Here is a 22379-nt window from a genome sequence, read left to right as displayed (position 1 = left end):
TCTCTCGGCCCCCAGCCTCAATGGTGGCGTTTGATTAAACCCTGCGAGGCAGTAAATTCAAACCGTTTCCCCCCCCCTCCCCCCATTGTGGTCGTTCACCGGCTTCCATTTTATTTGATATTTCATCCTGCGAGGCTTTAAGTTCAGCCTGCCCGGCTTCGATCTTTGTCATGAGGCCAGCCATGATGGGCATTAAGCTTCCCTTCTCTTGCCATGGGGGGACATCAGGTTTGGGGCAGTGCAACCCAAATAGGGAAATATGGAGTCTTCAGGAGGACTGGGATAGGATTCCGGTTTCGGATGCTACTCCTCTACCCTGAAACCCATCATGGCACAGCTTAGTTTGCCTTACAAAAACAATTTGCATGAGTTCACCTCTCCGTAGACACATAGAAAAAGAAAGATAAATTAAGAGTAAAAGAGAAAACAGTCCATCGATATGAGGGGGAGTCAAAGATTTATTTATTTAATTTTTATATTTTTTACCTCCCATGTTTTCCCCTCTGATCGTGGATCAGTATTCCTCACAGGTGTATCATTTGTCTCTGTGTAAATCCCAAACTGTATCACTTATCCTTTCCAGTAAAATGAGGTTTTGATTTTGAAAATTTTCCCAGCCAAAACTTTTTGACAACCCCCATGAAAGGTTTAAACTTGGGATTGCAGTATCATGATATGAGTCTGAGTCTCAGTTGGGAATACCAAACAAGCCCATTGCATTATGGGTAATGTGGTTGTGTTGTCCTGTGGTTGGTGTTGTGTTGATATTTTCTGTCTGACACTGAACTGTTCCACACCCTGTGTTGCAGCCAAATCTGTGGGTTCCTGCGGTCTCGTGAAACATCTGGTGAACATCCTCAACTTCAAAGGACTGCAGGACAGACTCGGAGATTCGGTAAGGAAATCTTCTCTTGGATTGACTCTCATAATGCAGTTCTACAACTTTTATACAATGAACTACAATTATTTACAAAAATAAACTGTTGAACAAATCAATCACCCTGTGGGTTATCATGAGGGTGAATAACTCATGTACATCGAGTGCTGCACCAAGGATCATCCAATGTAGGGTATTGGAGATGAGGGGGAGGATACCACTCAGTTGTTAATAATTGGAAAGGGCAACACATTCGAGTCAATCAAATTATCATAAACTTTGTCCAGGATAACAAACACTGCCCTGAACCGTGAACCTGATCTTTCTTGGCTTGACCTCATCACCCTTTCCTTACACATCCATCTGCATGTTGAACATGGCACAGAGATTACTAAATAGGATTAGTTAAACACGCCCAAATTAGAGATGGTGAGTTAACCAACACACATGTCCCATTGCTTCGGGGGCTGAACAAACTGTTCCGCTGATAGGATATAGATTACAACCTGATCAATCACAACATAAAGATGGGAACTTCCAGCGAGCATTTAGAGGGAGAATCATTCACTCCAGAGTAACATCCATGTAAAAGTGTCGTACCATACCTCACCACTCATGTAAAAGTGAAGCACCATACCTCACCACTCATGTAAAAGTGAAGCACCATACCTCACCATCCATGTAAAAGTGTAGTACCATACCTTACTATCCCACTTATTGAAGGAGTTTGAAGGTGCAACTCACTTGGTCAACCAACAAGGCAAACACATTGACCAACCAAGGAGCTTTCTTAGAAGTCAGACATAAAGTGGTGGAGAAACACCGTTCAGGAGAGGATTGTAAGAAGATTTTAAAGTCACTCATTATCTCTGAGTACGGTGAAATCCATCATTAAGAAGTGGAAGACGTATAATACCACCCAGACTCGACCAGATTAGATCACCCATTCAAACTCAGCAGCCGGGCAAGCAGGAAACTGGTTCAGGATGTCACAGTAAATCCAACAATGACTTCTAAAGATCTGCGAGGCTCTATACCCGATGGGGGTCAGTGTTCATCTATCAACAATATCCTGTTCTACTCACAAAGCTTGCCTCCATGGACAGCTGGCAACAAATAAACGATTGTTGAAACACATCAAAAAGCTCGTAAGTGAAAAATCATCTTGATGATAATGCAGGCAAGTGCAGAAAAGTATTTTGGTCAAATGAGACAAAAATTGAAGGTTTTAAACTAAATTCATGACGTTACGTCTGGTGTAAGCCGAACACTGCACATCACCGAGTCAGCACCATACCTACTGTCAAGCATCGTGGTGAAAGCATCATGTTATGGAGCTGCTTTTCATCAGCAAGGACTGGCAAGCTTGTCATGATAGAAGGGATAATGGATGGTGCAAAGTGCAGGAGAATCCTTGATGAAAACCTGCTCGAGTCAACCATGAATCTGAAACTGGGAGAGATTCACATTTCATCAGGACAATGATCTGAATAAAAAGATAAATCCACTCTGGAGTGGCTGAATAAGAAGAAAATAAATGTTCTTGAGAAGCCCAATCAAAGTCCTGACTTGAACCCAGTTGAACATTTATGGTGAGACTTGAAGATTGCAGTTCATCGACGATCCCCATCAAACTTGGCAGAACTGGAGTAATTTTCACGTGAAGAATGGACAAGTGTTTCACCATCTCACTGTGTAAAGCTGCAAGAGATCGACCCAAAAAACACTCGTAGCAATCATTGCTGCAAAAGGTGCTTCCATCCAGAAAAGACACACGTGACAGGGACACGTGATTATCATGCTGGGGGTGTGGTTATTATGCTGGGGGCGTGGTTATTATGCTGGGGGCGTGGTTATTATGCTGGGGGTGTGGTTATTATGCTGGGGGCGTGGTTAACATGCTGGGGGCGTGGTTACAGGAATTGGTGACCATGCTAAAATTGGTGGCTTCAGGGACAAAATGGAACCAACTTGCACGAATATTAATGGACGTATGCATGGATGCACAGAGGACGATCGGGGTTCCTCACTGATGCGAGTGTTACGGTGAGAGTGATTTAATCGGGTTGAGTGACGGATGGAACTATGGGCGTGGATATGGAAGGGCGTGATTGTATGGATGAGTGACAGGTGGTCATGTATTTCATGAGGTTTGTGTACTTTAAGAGCTGAGAAATCGTCACACGATGCGCTCGCTCACGTCTGTTACGTGTGAGACGATGCCACATTTACAGCCTGCCTTTGTCTTCGTGGTAAACTGGGGGCAGGCAAAGACAGCAAAACATATTTGAAATGTACGACATGTTGTGAAGACAGGAGGGTGCTCAGTTCAACGAGGTGTGTCACATGATCGAGGTTGTTGTCTCATGTGCGGTAAAGTCCAGAACATTGGTCATCACGTGGGAAACGAGGATTGTTTGTACGCCCTCATCCTCGCTCTGGAATTCACGAGTGGAAAATATGACACCGAGATGTGCTGTGGCAGCCTTGACCGCCCCCGTGGAGCCTTTGGCAGCGTGCAGGACGAGTGACGTATATGACCCCGAGACGTGCGTGAGCAACCCGTGGTATTCCCGTGGAGAGTCCGGGAATGCCCCAAATGACGGCATAGATACATGGTTGCAAACCTACACTGAGCACCTTGAGTGGGAAATGTGAAGAAGAATGTTCAAGATTTGAACCAGGTGCCTTCTTTGTCAGGATCCGGAGCCGCCGTGATGGTTTCGTGTGAACAATGCTATATATAAACCGTGTCGAGCGCTGTATAACCGCACAGAGTGCCATGAGTTTTAAGTGTGAGATTCAAACCTGGTGCCTTCTTTGTGAGGATCTGGAGCCGCCGTGATGGTTTAGTGTGAACAGCGCTGTATCTAAACCGTGCCGAGCGCCGTATAACCGCACAGAGCACCGTGAGTTTTAAATGTGATTTTAAATGTGATTTTAAAGTGTGAGATTCAAACTGGGTTCCTTGTTTGACAGTTTCGAGAGCCGCAGTGAAAGCACGGAGGTTCCCCAGAACGGCTGAGCTAGTACATTGATAACCCCTCTCACCGTACATCCCGGTCTCGACTCGCTCTGACGTCAGGGTGAGGCACGGTGTGCCATGCAATTGATGCGGAAGAGTTGATTTTTTACGCCATTTTTTCCCAGAGTTCCCTGCTGCCGATCCATTCATTACTTTGCAAATTCCGGCCGAACCGTGGTTCGTGAATGTCACGAAAACAATTATGTTGTACACAGGACTGGGCTCGACGTCAAATGTCCGGTCTTGCTGTCGGCTCCTTCTGGCAGTGCGCCTTGTTTCTCAGGATAGAAAAACTCGATGTGGCGAAAGCTCTTCGATTTTATTGTACGAGGAAGAAGAAGCCGATCCTTTGTAAAAAGGGAAGGGCTAATCCTAAAGGGTGATTCACAATCACTGCCGTGATGTTGCCTCCACCATGACGACAAGTACTGAGCTCACGTTCTGAATACTTTTACAACCAGTGAAGTTTGATCTGCACATGTTTTTATGGGTATTCCTGACATGTAACCTCCTCCAATTTTAACAATGTTTAGTTTGATCTCTTCAGTTATAAATAAATAAGTTAATTTTAAAAAATTGTTTCCACATAATGCATAACTCATGGAAATGTGGCATTATTGGTTGGGGATGAATACTTCTGTAAGCCACTGCATGAAAATGTTGATATATACACACACACACACACACACACACACACACACACACACACACACACACACACACACACACACACACACACACACACACACACACACACACACACACACACACACACACACACACACACACACACACACACACACACCACCGGTCAAAAGTTTTAGAACACCCCCATTTTTCAGTTTTTACTGAAATTTAATCAGTTCAAGTCCAGTGAATAACCTGAAATGGTACAAAGCTAAGCGGTAAACTGCCAGAGGTTAAAAAAGAATGTTTAGGTTACCAAAAACTGAAAAATAATGTAAATTTCAGAGTTGTTAAAAAAGGGCCTTTTCAGGTAACTAGTAATGGGTGAACTGCAGCTGTTCTGCAGCAATGGAAGTAAATTAAACGTTGAAAGTTGATGCAAACAATTCTTACAGATGTCCCAACTTTTGTTGATTAGTTACAAACCCTCTGTCTGTATAAAAGCAGTGTTGAAGCAGACTGTTGCTACACCCTCTGAAGCATTATTTGGACAATATTGCACTGCAGGATATTGCTATCATAATGGTGAGAAAAAGACGATTAAACAAAGAAAGACAGACAGACCATTATAACCCTTAAAAGTGTAAGTCTTTCCTTTAGAGCAATTGCAAACAGAGCCAAGGTGTCAGTGAGTACAGTTTCTGTTATGACTCTTCACTCGGCCGAGTAATGACAGAGTCGAATGAGGGTTCTCGAATGATACGATTTATTTCAGAAGATGGCACTACGCATGCGGAATGCAGCCCAAAGGCCCTTCAGTCAGGTGCCCCCGGACCACATTGAGATTCTTACTTCAAAACAGTTGTATATATAATCACACAAAAGCAAAACTGGGTGTGGACTATAAGTGTGTGCTAAGGGATAAAGAAATAAAGAAATAAATGCGGCAGTGGGCTTCTTTCCCCCCTCCCTAGGGGCCCTCAGGGAAGTTGGATCAGTCAATCCTCAGATTCGCAACCCAACAGTTCATCTTGCAAACTAATAACTTTCTAAGACTCCTACACCCCTACACTGGCACCTGCTGATAGCAAAGGCGAAACTCTGGTGATGACTAAGAACAGGAATGTGTGGGATATCAGCATACACAGTTTTCCCAAGGACATGCTGTTGTGCAGCTGCAGAGCCATAAAGAGTTATCAAAGACATAGTGAAAACAGCATGATACATTTAAAGCAACATTTTAAAGCAAGGTTTGAATAATACACAATTACAAGCAAGGTTAGAATCCCGACAGCTGATTAACACACAGCTAATGGTCCAAAATATGACCACCTAGCATATCATCATAACAGTTTCCTCCACCATCAAAAGGCACTTGGAAACTGGAGGAGACTCTGACAGGAAGAGGTCTGTCAGACCCAAAGCCACAACACAATCAGAAGACAAGTTTCTGAGTCAACAACTTGCGTGATCGGCAGCTCACAGGACAGCAGCTTCAAGCACAACTTAACACTGGTCGAAGTAAGGAAGTCTCAGAAACAACTGTGAGGAGAAGACTTCGAGCTGCAGGTTTGACAGGTCGAGTGGCAGTAAGAAAGCCATTGCTAAGATGGAAAAATAAGAAAAAGAGGCTTGTCTGGGCCATGAAGCACCGCCAGTGGACTACTGAAAACTGGAAGGTCTTATGGACCGATGAATCAAAATTTGAAATCTTCGGTTCATCACACAGGGTTTTTGTACGCCGTCGAGAAGGTGAAAGGATGGTTCCTCAGTGTGTGACACCAACTGTCAAACATGGAGGAGGAAGCGTGATGATCTGGGGCTCTTTTGCTGGATCCAGTCGGCGACTTGCACAGAGTGACTGGCACCCTGAACAAAAAGGGCTACCACAGCATATTGCACTGCCATGCAATACCATCTGGTTTATGCCTCATTGGTCAGGGGTTCATCCTACCTCAAGATAACGACCCAAAACATACCTCCAGGCTATGTCAGAACTACCTCAGAAGAAAAGAACAAGATGGGCAGCTTCAAATCATGAAATGGACAGCACAGTCTCCAGACTTAAACCCCATCGAGCTGGTTTGGGATGAACTGGACAGAAATAAGCCTGGTGTTGTCTCAGTGGTTCGGGTAGTGACTTGGGATCCTCGGGTCCTGAGTTCAAGCCCCGTCGGCCGCTGAATTAATACACCAGGGGCTTGACTCAGCCTGTCATACTTCCGAGGTCAGCAAAATGAGTACCAGTTCCAGTGTGTGTACTGGTAGAGGGGCACTGCATCAGCGACAGTCGCGCTTCAAGAAATGATAGCCACCCCGGCAGCTAAGCTGCCATACGACCACAACCGGACAGAAGGGTGAAAGCAAAGCAACCTCCAAGTGCAACACATTTGTGGGAACTTCTGCATCAGTTTTGGGAAGAACTTTCCGAACAATATTTGATTTCCATTGCAGAGCCTGGTGTTGGCGCAGTGGTTAGGGCAGCGGCTTGGGATCCAAGAGGTCCTGAGTTCAAGCCCCGTTGAGCCACTGAATTAATACACCAGGGGGTTGACTCAGCCTGTCATCCTTCCGAGGTCGGCGAAATGAGTACCAGTATACTGGGCCGGTGTATACCCCGGTTAAAAAATAGGTGTACCATATCCCTGTATCGTAAGAGGCGACCAGGGTTGCGTCAGGAAGGGCATCCGGCGTAAAACATGTGCCAAATCACTATGCGGATCATACGGATGATCTGGTGTGGCGACCCCTAACGGGAGCAGCCGAAAGAAGAAGAAGAAGATTTGATTTCCATTGCAGAAAGAATGCCACGAGTATGTTCGGCTGTTGTATCTGCAAAAGGTGGCGACTGATGAGTCAAAAATTTAGATGAAATTTTGTTCAACAAAACGATTCCATGATTTCTTTTTTTGTCTGTAATTGTTTATTTGGTCTATGCTTTAATTTCAGATTACATTGAAACATTAAACTGCTTAAATTTCAGTAAAAACTGGAAAAATGTGGGTGTTCTTAAACTTTCAACTGGTTGTGTCGGTTGGGAGGTATATATATATATATATATATATATATATATATATATATATATATATATATATAAAATCCCATTGGATGTTTACACACAATTAATCATAAAATTAATCACATCACAATCCATTGTTCCTAAATTAACTTTTCAATTTCACCAACAACAAAACTGAATAAAATATTCACTTTCTAAATTAACTTGTGATCATCATGAATGTTCAATAACATGAAACAGAGTGAAGTTTTTGTTCCGTGATCTTGTAAACTCTTGTTTACTCATAAATATGGTTTACATCCCCATTATTGTAGGAACAGTAAAATATAAAATAAAACATTTAAACTTGTAGAACGTACACCGTAAAGTGTAAAACGCACAACACACACACACACACACACACACACACACACACACACACACACACACACACACACACACACACACACACACACACACACACACACACACACACACACACACACACACACACACGGAGAGCCCCGAGTAAGTCTCTCAATAACTTCAGCGATTTATAGTTGGGGAATGGTCTTCATCCAGATCTTCATGACGATCATCAATATCAGTTTCTGCTCTCCGTTGTCCTTCCAGTGTGGACATAATTTCACTCTTGTCTGATGTAGGAAGTAAATCTCCTTTTCTGTCACAAAGGGATCTTGTGTATGAAGAGAACTCCGACCTTCCAAGGGTTTCGCTCACATCGACGTCTGGCCTCGATCTTGCAACAATTAGGCACCTTGGAAAGAGTGCACGCTCATCTTTCACCTCCATGACCTGGGATCCTACTTTGAAGGATGCTCACTTGTTTGCACCTTTCCATGTGTCCAGGTTTATTTTATTCATGGGGCTCCACAAATTCACCTTTCCAGTGATAACTCGGTCCAGTACAAAACATGATATGGTTTTTGTCCAATGTTGGTCATGTTGCATGGATCATGCACTACAATGCTTGGCATAACTGTTTGGTTGATGAGGTTTGTTTGTTCTTCTCTATCAAACGTGAATGGATCTTGGTAAGTCTAAATCACATTTCTTAGCTTGTCCACCTGCTTGTCCTGCCGCTCATTTAGACTTTGTGACAGCTCATGATGCTGTTGTCCACTTGTTTTCTGAGAGCCAGCCATGGTTGTACCTTCTTCTCCTCATCGAGCGAGCTCTGGGGCGATGAAGAACAGTTTTGTTATCCCGCACTCACAAAGCGAATAGCGGAGTTAAGCAGTCGGTCGTGTACGTACAAAGAACCTCGGTGTCTGCATTTTATTCCCTTTTCTCTGCAACCACTTGTTGGATTGACATGAAATTTTCACCATGGATTAAACCTTAGCTCCTGTCCCATGGGGAATAAGTGTTTTTTTTAATGACGTCATAGGTGCCTTCATTATGACGTTATAATTGCATACGTAGAATGCTCCATCCAATCAGTATGAAAATTGATGAGGGTCAGAGGGATAAATTAGTCAACAGAAAAAAATTGATGACAGCATCAGTTACATGGTTTGGCAGCTGTATTATTTAAAAAGAAAAATTAACTTTCAAAAATCTTCGAACTGGCTGAACAGATCAAGGTGAAACTACATAGGAATGACCACCTATCCATGAGGGACAAAAAGTTCCCCACCTATGATGTCATAGATCAAATGGTTTGGCAGCCATACTGAAACCTTTTAAAAGCTTCTTTTCCCGAACGGCTGGACAGATCAAAGGGAAACTTCACACACGTTCCCCAAGCCTTGGGGATACCAGGGTGTTCACAAATAATTGATGTCACATGGTTTGGCAGCCATATTGGATTGAAGGAAAATATGTAAAACTTTCTCTCTTGAACTGCTGCATCAATCAATGTGAAACTTCAAAATTATGATCTCGTCGTGATGGGGAATATATGTTTTAAATTTCAACCTGATCGGACACATGGTCTCCAGCCAGAATTATTTCATTTTTTGAATCTGGGTTTAATCTTTTGAATCGGGGTGTTTTTTGATTATTTTTTTTTTTTGAATAAGGCTCACTTGGCTGTACCTGGATGGGTATGAGGGAAGAGGAGTAGCAGTTAAAACCCTAATCCTATCCAGATTCCTCCTGATGACTTCATAGCTTGGCAAAAAATTTTTTTGCCAAGTATGTTGCTCTGTAGCATTTGTCTGTCTGTTTGTTTGTCACACAATTTTTGTCCACAGTTTTCAAGCAATCGTTCTTATATTTTTTGTGCATGTAGTTCACCGGCCAAGGACAGCAATGCTTGATTTTGGTGAAGATCCGGATCTGCGAATTTTTTCAGTGATTCTTCATCATTGACAGCCTGGCGTTGGCTTAGTGGTTGGGGTGGTGGCTTGGGATGCTCGGGTCCTGAGTTCGAGTCCTGTTGGCCACTGAATTAACACCTGGGGTTGACTCAGCCTGCCATCCTTCTGAGGTCGGCGAAATGAGCACCAGTGTACTGGTAATTGGGGCACTGCATCAGCGGCACAGCTGCACTCCTAACCAATGATTCAACCAGCAGCCAAAAAGGCAGCACATGATGGGAACCATGGAGAGATAGGGATAAAAAAAAATGATATATAGCACAATATCTCGAAAGATTATGGATGGATTCAGACTAAACTTGGTGGACAGATTGGGTGAGTGACACGGACAAATCGATTCAATTTTGGTGAAGATCCGAATCCAGATCTCGATACGAGAATTATTTAATTTTGAAGTGATTCTTCACCATTGAGAGATCGGGACAAAAACGATATTGCATGAAACATCTCAAGTTGTGGACGGATTCAGATGAAACTTTGTGGACGGTCGAACGGTCCTTATTCCTCGGAGGCGGACGCGCTCATTGACATGTGGTCCATGAGCTGGAGGGCCATTTCTGGCCAATTGGTACCATCTTGAGGGACCAAGGTTTGTTGTGATTTTCTGTTCGTTTGATGTATCTGGAACACAAAAATGCATGATGGACATCTGAGTAGAGTCGCTCAAGCATTTTACACAGCTTGATGTGAAGCAGGAGTATATCCACAAAACACGCTAATTTGATCATGTTTATGATTTGGTGGAGTCATTACTCAAATGTAATGCACTTTATTTGAAAGTAAATTTAAATCACATCCATATCACAAATCATGCATTTTACTTCCAAACTGCAAAATTAAAAGGATACGAAGTTTTATTAATCTGACATAGTTTCAAAGATGCTACATGTTCAATTCAACAGCAGAAGAAAACGAATATGTTGTGAAGTTCTTGAACAATTTTGAACAGAATGTGCCACAGCGTTGTCTTTAATCCCACAGTGTTGAATAAAGAAAATAGCTTCGACATAATCATTAAACAGAAACAGGCAATGACAAATAATTTGAGAGATATGCATTATGGAGTCTCAATTGTCAATGTCTGTCGTCATCGTCCTCATGATCCACGCTGCCGTCTGACTGTTCATCTTGGACCTTCATGTTCGCACACTCCTGGAGAACACAAGCAGCTGTGCAGCTTCGGCCATTGACCATGTATGTGCATGATGGCAGCCTACACTCCCGTTTACACTTACAGGATAAAAATTCCAGAACAACATCAGGAGCTGGGGCACCAGACATCCACTCAATGGCAAGTCTACCATCGTCATCCAATACCCAACCATTACAGTCAAGTGGACTGGGGACACGTGGAGTTCCTTCAAGACTGTGGTGCCAAATGGCTGCTTGGTGACATGCTCTGGTAGCATGAAGCTTCAAACAATCTTGACAAGGAGGGAGTTGTCCTGACTGGATATCACCATTCTGAGCACGGAACAACTGAAACCACATCTCGTTAACATTCTGTGATTTCAGTTTGAGACATGTACAGCTTGCAAGTGAATTCCTCAAGCACATGGAAGAGATCATCCTGTAGTGTCCAGTCTTTCCCCAAGTCACTGAAAGCTGTCTGAAACCTTGGATTGTTGATGAGGAGTTTGAGTCCTGTCACCTTTCCACGGCCACTGAAAGTGCTTCCTGTGTCGCAGCCTGTGGAGGAAGGCAATCCCAATAAAGCTTTACAGATGTTTCTGCCGAGAGCACTACCAACTTTTGTTATGTCAACAAGTCTGGTGCGGGTTGATGATCCACATCGGATGAACAGATTACAGTCGATGTCATCATGAAAAGCCAGACATCGCACCATGACGTCTGTGTCTTCTGAAGCTACTATCACAGAATGGAAACTTGACGATGCATACTTACAGTGTCGTAGCGAGTATGTGTCTGCTTCCTTGTGAGATGAACGGAGCTCGTCAACTTCAACTACAGCCTCACGGGTGATCTTGGTGCAGATATCCTCACATGTGACATAAAGGACCTTGTCTTTAAGTCTTATCCTGTAGGGCTCTGTTCCCCATTGCTCTCTGACGAATTTGATCAGCTTCGTCTTGCTGATGTCACAAGACAGAAGATGCCTCCATTGGTGTATTCGGTGACCGGGTGCTCTGGTTGTGAAGCGGATACCTCCATCTGTTGACCTCAGGGCCCTTTCTGCATCTTTTATAGATATCTGTTTGTAGACGTCGAATACAACATCAACCCTGTTGCTCCTTGCTGATGTATTCAGTACAGCTGAAAGAAGCATATCAGCCACTTCATCAAAAGTGAGATTCTCCCCTTTGAGCCTCTTTACAATACTCATGCCATCAATGATACACGCTGAGGGGTGTTGGACGTTTTCCACACCAGAGACTTTACTTTCAAGCTTTCTGGCAAGGGCTGCTTTGTTGGTTTTCTTCATAGTACCATCACAGTTGACCAAGGATGAGGGAAGGGGGCCTAGGGGGTGTTTCAGTACATCATTCATGTTCAACTTTCTGCTGGAAGCTATGAGTATCATCTGTCCAAACAGTTTATTGTCACTTTTGAGGACTTGCTCCTTGTTCGATAGTTTTCTGCTGATCCTTTTGTGGACATTATCAAATGTCTTCATCTGCATCTTTGGCAATCTGTCAAACAATGGTTTTTCTCATCCTTCAATACGCTGTATGTGATAATCTGTATATGCTGCATCCCCTTTCTTGTAGCAGTCAAAAGATCATTGGCAACCTCTGGGGACACACGAGCACCAGTTGAGATGCTTATCAGCTCTGAAGGATTTTGACTGAATGGGTTTGTCCAGGTGTCTTCCATCAGATAAACCAAACCCTCAACATCAGTCTCATCCTTGTGCATTCTTGAAGCTGACAATCTGTGTGAACCATTCTTTTGCTGCAGCTATCATCTATCATCAGCCTCATTTGTTTAAGACAGGTACTTCTATATTGTGCTGTGACACAGTACCTGCTAACAGCAGCAGCTGAATCCCTTTGTGCCTCCGGCTGTCTGTGTGTCCTTGTTGACTGTTTCTTCAATGGTTTGGTCAACAGGAAGTCTACCAAATCTATTGGTTGCACCTAATTGTACTGAGAAACCTCCTTCGAGCATGTGCTGATGGACCTCTGGGTGCGTCTCGGAGAGCCTGGTCATTTGGCAGTAATAGACTGGTAGATACTTGGCATAGTTCAGCCTGTCATATGCAAAGCACCAAGGAATGATACTTTGGATAGCAGCCAAATGTAGAACCAAGTTTCCTTCCCTCGATGCTCGGATAAAGGCCAGGAGAATATCGACCATGTAGACATATGACATCCAGAACTCAGCAAGTTGTCCACCTGCGCTCCGAAGGTAATCGAGGTACTCTCAGAATCGCTGAACAATTATTGAACATGACGGTTCTTCCACAGCAGCTTCAAATTCTTCCTTTGATACATCATCATGGAGAGTCTTCAAAATCTCAGTCGTCTTGGCATGATGCTTCAGGTCCTGCATATGATGTTCTGTTAGCCACTCGACAAATCCCCGCCATGCCAATCGGAGAAGAGCCTCATACACTAGTTTGGATAAACGAATGCCACGGTTGTATTTGCGCCCTTCAAGCATGCCGGTGATGGAACCTTCTGCTATGGTCCCAGATTCCACTGCAATATCACGAAGGCCAGCTGAACCGAACCTCTTCCCTATGATCGACAAGAAGTTTCATGGGGTATGGAATGCTCCCATTCTCAAGACAATCTTCTCATACTGGTCGTGTTTCCATGCAATTTCTGCAACCTGAGCATACAGTGCTTGATCAAAGACAACTGAAACTTCCTTTAGGTCAAGGGCTTTCATTATTTTCAGCTCTTGATTGAGAATTTCAAATGCTGTAGAGTACTGAGGGGCAGGAGCATTAATGGTCGGAAGATAGCCAATGGTATCTTGTGTTACAGTGAAATTATCACGAATGAGCACATTGAATCCTGTCCAAGAGCTGTGACTGTTTGGTTGGTGGTGTCCACTTGACGTACTCGGAACCACATGAGATTCTTTATCTGTGCCTCCTTCAGTGGTGGACCAAAATCCATTTCCAGTGGTTTCATCATGGGCGGGCCCACTCGTTCACCAGCAATGTATACAGGTAGCTCCAAGGTCACTGGTACAATGGTGTGTTTCTTTTTCACCTGCAAAGTACAAATATTATATTGTTCACCATATATAATATGATATAGTATTGGTATATAATTTGAGATGGCAGATCATTTTATATATTAGATCATACTTGCTGATCTTGTTTGGGCTTGGTTAAAGGAGGAACATATGCCATTTCAGGCTGCACAATGATGCCGTTGACTCGGTGGGATGTACCACCCCCACTTAACGTTTCCTCAAGCCGGTCAATGTTGTCGAAGGCCATGGTCGTGGGCACACACGGGTATGTCTTAGTAGGTAGTACAACTCCCAACTCGGGTTCCCTGGATAGTTTATTCATTCACAAAGCTGTGTCCATCTCCTCCAATTTGGAATAGGACATGCCATGGCCGAGCCGGTTTAATGTTTTCATCAGTTCCACATTACCAGTGAGAGACTTTATCACCCATGGTAAGAGGATGTGCTTTGCTGGAATAACTCGACCACCAGTCACAGCGTACACACAGTCTTGTCCCAGTGAGTTAATAATACGCTGGGATTTGGCCGGAAGCTCTTCTGTTTCTGTGTCTCCAAGACCGAGCAGCACAGACAGAAATATAAGAATGCTTTCTGGAAGCTTCACATCATCCAAATTCAGTTCATCGGGTGATGGAGGCCATGGCTTAGCTTCCAAGTTACGGATCTCACTCCGTATGTGAGGAGCCGCTGACTTGAGTGCCTTTTCTTGTTCATCCTTGAAAGCCACACAAGAAAGTTTCTCCTTCATCTGCATATTTTCATTCACAAGTTGATCAAAAGATAGATTGTCTGGATAGACCAGAACTCTGCCATTGTCAGCTTGTATGAAGTGCAAATATTCAGCGAATTCACCTTCAAGCTTCCACCTGAGATGCTTCTTTGTGGATGACTATGTGTTTTCGTTTGGAAAACCAAGAGTTCTCAAATTATTCAGGAGAACGTCTGTGAGTGCAGTGAGTTTCACAACTTGTGGCTGATTGAATAACGTCTCTCTTACGTGATCGAAGAACATCTGATACGCCTGTTGTTCTCTTTCATGGTACCTGGTCTCGGCGGTGTCAGGTTCAGCAGCCTTCGTGTCACGTATGTAAGTTCTTGTATCGGCCTTATAACAACACTTGTGATACCTGGCTTCAGCTGCAACAAGTTCCCTGGACGTAATGGCAAGAATTTTATCATCAAGTTTCTTCAGTGCAACACTTCTCACGGTTTCATCTGAGCGAAGTTCTCGTGAGAGGATCAGTGGTTCACGAGTCTTGCTTCCCAGGATGTACTTATTTTTCTTGTCACAGAATATGCACACGTCATTCAGGACACGTGAGGATGTTGATGGTAATTCTCGAGCACGTGTAGATGTCCTTGGTTCAGGTGTTGTTGACTGGTCGACCTGTTGTTGCCTAAATCTGTCAAGTGTCTTCTTGTGTGTGAAGTTGGAGTGACATTTCCTGTGATACACTAGTTTATCTTCAAATTCCTCCTCCGAGAGGTCCACGATAGCTTCAAAGTGTTGGAGCTTTACTGCATCAAGCAAAGTTCTGCATGACTCAGCGTCCTTTGGTTTAGAGAGTTCGGATGATGGAGATGTCTTTGTGCAGATGATACAGCGTTTAGTGTCAGGGTTTAGTGTGGTCTCTGGGTGCAGCCATCGTCTTTTTGCTGCACACTCAGTTGTTAATCTGAAAATAAAGGAAATACATTAATTACCTTCACAAATCGCCATTTGCTGAAACTAAACTATGAATCTTGATGAACATTCATTACCCTGTTTCAAAATGAAACTGAAATATTCTTATCTATCGAAACTCCTTGAACTGGAAAAAATAATAACACCCATGATGCTGATCCACGGACACACGATTGATGACAAAACCTGAAATCGCTTGAGTACAGTTGTTGATGTTGTTGGGTCCGAAAAGCAAACTGCGGCGACGGGATTCATACACAGGGCCCGACGAACACTTGTCCAACGCTCTACCTGATAAAGTCAAATTTATTAACATACAAATAAATACTTTTTTTCAACTTACAATAACCTTCCATATCGAATGAGAAATTGTTCAATGTAATGATTTGCACGTACGAACCGAGGCAGAATATCGATGACAAACGTTAATAGCTCATGGCCGAAGAGTCGATGCACAAAACTGCTCTTTACTTAACAAGGGGTTTTAACATGAAAAACGCCAAAACTTGTCCAATAATTATCACAGAAAGCTACCAGAGGTCCTGAAATAATATTAAGATATCACTATATGTAGAAGAAATAACATTGGCAATATCCATGTCCTGGAATGTTATGATTTATGAACAAGTATACTTGAAATGACCGTTTTTGCTCTCAAATTTGTCTTGTGCGATTATTTAGCGAAGCATGTTATAGCCTATAAAATGCTTATCCTTAAACCTATAGTCACATATTATATACCAATGGATAGGAAATTAAGTCTGCTTTCCAATGGTATGTGGGAATGTGCTATATGATGTGGAAGAATAAGGATACGTGGCACAAACTGACCACACACCCTTAAATCTTGTCCGCAAAAGCACCGTCCGAGCGATGAATGGTCTAAAACAGAAAATTGGAGATAATTAACTTGAGCTACTCCACTGAAAGGTCCATCATGCTGTTTTGTTATCTACATTTGTGTCTTCAATCAGTCATATCACTTTTTTCTGGTCCCTCAGGATGGTCCCAATTTCCATCTCAGCTCATGGACTAATGCATTCCTCATTAAAACACAAATACAAGGTCAACAAGGAAGATTTTAAGGGCAATAATGTACAGATTTAATCAACAACTCTTAGGATTGAGGCCTCGCACACACAGACACAAACACAGACAAAGGGTAACAACCAAAATAAACCCTCCTGTCAAAGCATTGGTACTCAGCCTGACCCTCGTCCATTTAGTGCTGGGAAGGTTCATCCGTCAAGCACCCGTCAAACAAAATGGCGCCGTCACTGCACGGCGTACGTGGCAAAGGGAGGGCGCTCCCGGACCAGCACGAACAACTCAGAGCGAACCTGAGCGCTCTGCACACGCCAGCAGCGCCTCGTTCAGCTCTCGCAGTGCACCAAGATGCTCCAGGCGTGCAACACGCACGCCTTGTTCGATCTGGTGACCTCTCTCCTCGCTCGTTGTCCTTGGCGCGTGACCTTCTCGCCTCCAAACCCGGGAAGTTGGAGCTTCTCCTGTTGTTGTTGTTTCAGGGATTCGGTCCTGAGCTTCTGGCCATACTTGGAAGATAAAAACATTCGGTAAAATCAGAGGGTAATCACGTACAGGGGAACTTATTTTTACTCCCAAAACTAATTAACACTGCGCCACCCCTCGTGTGGTGACACATAACACTTAAGCTGACAGGTTCCCTGACAAATACATCGAGGTGCTCCGACCCGTCCACGGACCATGCCACACTATACAATCCTGTCTGTATTATTAAATCGGAACACTATGTACAGCATGATGTCGCAAAAAGTTGTGGACGACTTGTGACAAAACGAGGTATAAGAGTTGGTTCGGTGACAAGAACAAGCCGATTCGATTTTGGTTCAGGTCCGGATTCAGATCCGACCCATCAGTGGGAAACAAAATGTAAACTATTCATCATGGCGGAGGGTATGTTCTCTACCGAGTGATGTTCCACCAAGTGTCACTCGATGAGTGATTTTTCATCTTTGATGTTTGTTTGTTTGGGTTCCTTCTGATAACTCCAACACAGCATCTGTTTTATTTGAATTCAATTATATTGTATTTGGTCTTCCATTTGATTTGAATTTAATTTTTGTAATCCGATTCTGAATCCAAGAGAATAAAGAGGGCGTCGTGGGTCAGGTGTCCGATCAAAGCAGGACGTCTTGTTACCCAGTCATCCCTGCCAGCAGTTATAAAGTGGCAGTTCCAGTGTGAAGAATACATTGAAAACCGTTCAACGGAGGAAATTTAAACTTTACCACGTGTTACATGACCATTTGATATAACACATATTGAGTGTACATTGAAAACCGTTCAACGGAGGAAATTTAAACTTTACCACATGCTACATGACCATTTGATATAACACATATTGAGTGTACATTGAAAACCGTTAAACGGAGGAAATTTAAACTTTACCACACGTTACATGACCATTTGATATCACACATATTGAGTGTACGTCGAAAACTGCTCAACGGAGGAAATTAAAATTTCACCACATGTTACATGACCATTTGATATAACACATATTGAGTGTACATTGAAAACCGTTAAACGGAGGAAATTGAAACTTTACCACAAGTTACATGACCATTCGATATATAGTGGGGCAACTTAGCATAACAATTGTCCATTTTGTGAGGAAAGCACCAAATTTGGCACACGAGTAGCCTGACATATTATGAACAGATAAGGATATTGAGCCATCTCAAATTCAGCCGCTGATGTCTGTGGCAGCCATTTTCCACTGCCATCAAAAATTTTGAAATGGCCCAATATCTAAATCTGTTCATTATATGATAGGCTACTCGTGTGCCAAATTTGGTGCTTTCCTCACAAAATGCACAATTGTTATGCTATATTTAGCTAAGTGGCCCCACGAATAGCACATATTACTTGGATGATGCACATCCTCCCAGTCCTTCCATGGTGAATTTAACAAAGACTAATGCCCAGAGACAATGTCACTTCCTCGTGTGAGAAATGAGAATCATTGTAATCGTTTCAGCCTTTATTGTGCTCAGCTGGTGAAAAAAAGAACAAGAATTACAATTTTGTGTTTTAACGATCTCCTGATTTTATTTATACTTTAGTGATCTATTCAGATCACTTTATCATCAGCCTTGGTAGTTGTGAAAACACTCAAATGAGAATACAAGTTACTTTGTAAAGGTTTATGAATGTATTCTATTATAGACTTTTCAAAGTATTATTTGTACACATTTACCTCATAAATGTAGATAGATAAAATTACAAATTTGCCGCCAGAAGAGTTGGCTCACTCACACCAAGTCCTTCTCAAGGCTGCGTGGGGGTAAGTATTCTGTAAGTACCATCTCGTCCAGGCATTTTCATTGAAGGTGATACCAATCGGACCTCCAGAAACTTTCATCCAGTGATTCTCATGTTCTATACCATGGTCTTGGCCAATGGCACAGAAGGGAACTTCATTCTTTTTCACCACCAAGTTGCCACTCTTGAATTCCTTTAATACGTCTTCATCAGTGTCTTCCAATTCCTTCATCTCAGAAAGGTACAGATGGACCATCCTGGCACATTTCAGTTTGTCGATGGCAAAGAAGTATTTGGTGAGACTTTCAAGTGCAGCTCGATGAAGGTCCCAGTTTCCTTGTCTGGTTGCTTTGATGAAGGTGAGAATTGCTCGTACAAGTTCTATGGAGTCATGAAAGACCTTGAACATCGGTTTCTCTGTTTTTCTTGTTGAATTAATCTGTGAGATGTGAAAGTGTACCTGATCACATCAGAAATGGTGACCATATCTTTGAGAACTTTTCAAAGTAATTCTCCACCATTGAGAGATGGGACTAAAAACAATATATAGCACCATATGTCAAAAAGTTGTGGACGAGTGATGACCAAACCAGGTGGATGAGTTGGTTAGGTGATAAGAACAAGCCGATTCGATTTTGGTTCAGGTCCAGATCGAGATCAGACTTATCGTGGGATGAAAAACGTAAACTGTTCAACCTGACGGATGTATGTGGTCTACCGAGTATATTGTTCTTATTGTCTTTAGCTTGGGCTGTTATTGTGCCTTGTAAGCGGCAAAGACTTGGATATGGTTCATCTCCATATTCTGTCCTTTCTTTAATGAATTCAAGAACCCTTTCATGTGATTCAGATGCTGGCCTGTTCACTACTTCTCTCTGTGTCTCTCCTTCTCCTTCTCCTTCACATTCTCCTTCTCCTTCTCAGATGAGGCATTGTTTTTACCCTGTGCTTGCAAAGCTAAAAGCAGGGTTCGGCATTCGGGTTCATGTGTGTGTTTCTGCATTTTTGTGGTGCGGATGCCACCTTGGAAAAATATGACATCTCTATAATCTCCCAAACCGCTCAATGGGAAAAATTGAAACATGGCTCATTGTCAAGTACTCCCAACGAGGAAAAAGATGTTGATGATGATGTAATCGGTGCTTCCTTGATGACATCATAATTTGACAAGTACAACGCTTGATCTGATCAGTTTGAAAAAAAAAAAATTCCCATGCAACTGTTGGTCTGATGGACACAGAATTTTTAGAATATGAGTGGCTCCTCCTGTCTAATTTTTTAAAAATCATGATTATGACATCATCGGTCACATGGTACAGGCGCCATCTTGGAAAAATCGAAAAAAGTTGCACCTCTATATCTCCGAAACCTCTCCATGGAAAAAAATTGAAACATAGCGTATTGTCAAGTACTCCCCTTGGGGAATAATATATGTTAATGATGATGTTATAGTTACCTTAGTTATGAAGTCATCATTTGACGAGTGCAACGCTTGATTCGATCAGTATAAATTTTATTTCTCTGCAATTCTTGGTCCGATCAACACTAAATTTTCACCATGGGAGCGCCTCCTGTAAAATGTTAGTGACAATTATGACATCATCGGTCACGTGGGACAGGCGCTGTATTGAAGAAATAAAAAAACTTCGCACCTCTATATCTCTGAAACCACTCCATGTTAAAAATTGAAACCTGACTCATGATCAACTACTCCCCATGGGGAATAAGATATGTTAATGATGTCATAATTCGACAAGTAGGCTCTTATCAATGAAAAATGAATTTTGCCAACCCCCAAAAAATTACGGCGGCCGCACTATTTCCACGGTCGCCGTAGGGTAGTCCTAAGGCGTCCCTGTGTTCACCGTACGGTGGCCTTGCAATCTGTGTGACTACCTGCGGGCAACGCAGGGTCGACACACGGTTCCCCTACGCCCGCCGTGCATCCGACGTTGGCCTCCGTGGCAGTCTGCGTCGACCGTGCGTCCACCGTGCGCTACCGCTAGAGATCAGAGTACAGGTCAATTGCCGTCAATGGCCCCTCAAGCGTGAGGGAAGTTCCATCTCCTCCTGAAGACCTGGGCAACTTCATTCCATCCATTCCATCCACTTCATTCTATCCGCCATCTGTATATAACCTGGTCCACAATCTATATGACAGATATGAAATATGATATACATATGAAAAAGAACTGGAATATATATATATATATATATATATATATATATATATATATATATATATATATATATATATATATATATATATATATATATATATATACCCACTCGTTACCGTCCGTCTGGACGCACGTTCGCCTTATCAGGTCAGGTATGGGAGCATGTGCCAGAACAGCACGTCACTGCGTCCACTTTCCGCCGGTACTCCAGGGGCCTCCGTCTGGCCATCCCACAGGCAGATGCCAGGCCCATCCCAATCTCCTTGAGATGATGATCAACTTGCTGCAACCACGAGGAACGTGGTTGGCCCACTGGCCTCCTCCACTAATGAGACTCCCTCGCTGAGAGAATCTGGTGAGCAGGATCAGCTTCAGGAAAACGAGCCACATGTCCATACAGCCGCAACTGACGCTCACGGACTATGCAGGTAACAAATCTCATCCGAGTCTCTCTCAGCAACCGCTCGGACACAAAATCCGACCAGCGATAGCCAAGGATTCTCCGAAGAGACCTGGTACCAAAGGAATTAAGTCTCCGTCTCAGATCCTAGGTCAGAGTCCAAGTCTCGCATCCATAGAGCATCCATAGAGTTCGCGTTAGTTGACTGATTTTAGCATTTTGGGTCGAAGTTTGGGTGTCAAAGCTGAATTTTTGGACAGTGACCCGAGAGACCTGTTAGATATCCCACAAGAAAGTCCCGAAGAATCCCATGGGGCTTTTTTTCCAAAATTCAAGATGGCCACCACACCGCCACTCAAATCATGAAATCGGCATAGCTCGTAAACTATTGAACATAGGATGTTGCGTTTGGTGTCTATTCCCATGTTTTCTACCCCAAAGAATCCAATGAAAGCAAAATTAATCATCTCCAGTCATATCTACTTCGCACAAATCCAATATGGCATCCCACAATGATGGAAACCTTGTAACGTCTCAGTAACCAATCGATGGATGAAGAAAGGTGCTGTTTGTAATCTATACCCATGTCATGATACTAGGAATCAAATAAGTGTGCAAGTTCCACAAAAACATTAATTGATCATAAAGAAGAACAACATATATGTTGGCGACATTAAATGAGTTCCATAGGCTATAACAGTGAATATTACCACACAATGTAACTTAGCAAGTGTGAACATGATTCTTCTCCAATGAACTATGGAAGA

General features: G+C 43.0%; 1 protein-coding gene across 2 annotated transcripts in view; it reads left to right on the top strand.

The window, feature by feature from the left end:
- Window positions 1-22379, top strand: part of LOC147034205 (uncharacterized) — a 92694-nt gene that overhangs the window by 8810 nt on the left and 61505 nt on the right. The window contains exon 1 of one of the 2 annotated variants that reach the window (XM_085878656.1): window positions 707-895. The exons of the other annotated variant lie outside the window; for it this stretch is intronic. Coding sequence (XP_085734782.1) covers window positions 722-895 — 174 coding nt within the window. The 5' untranslated portion in view covers window positions 707-721. Of the gene's footprint in view, window positions 1-706; window positions 896-22379 lie in introns of those variants that run through there. 2 annotated transcript variants of the gene reach the window in all.

This window comes from Eptatretus burgeri, chromosome 1, assembly GCF_056783735.1.
Source record: "Eptatretus burgeri isolate ZD-2024b chromosome 1, Ebu_testis_v1, whole genome shotgun sequence".
Classification (NCBI taxonomy): domain Eukaryota; kingdom Metazoa; phylum Chordata; class Myxini; order Myxiniformes; family Myxinidae; genus Eptatretus; species Eptatretus burgeri.
This window is presented reverse-complemented; position numbering and strand designations above follow the sequence as displayed.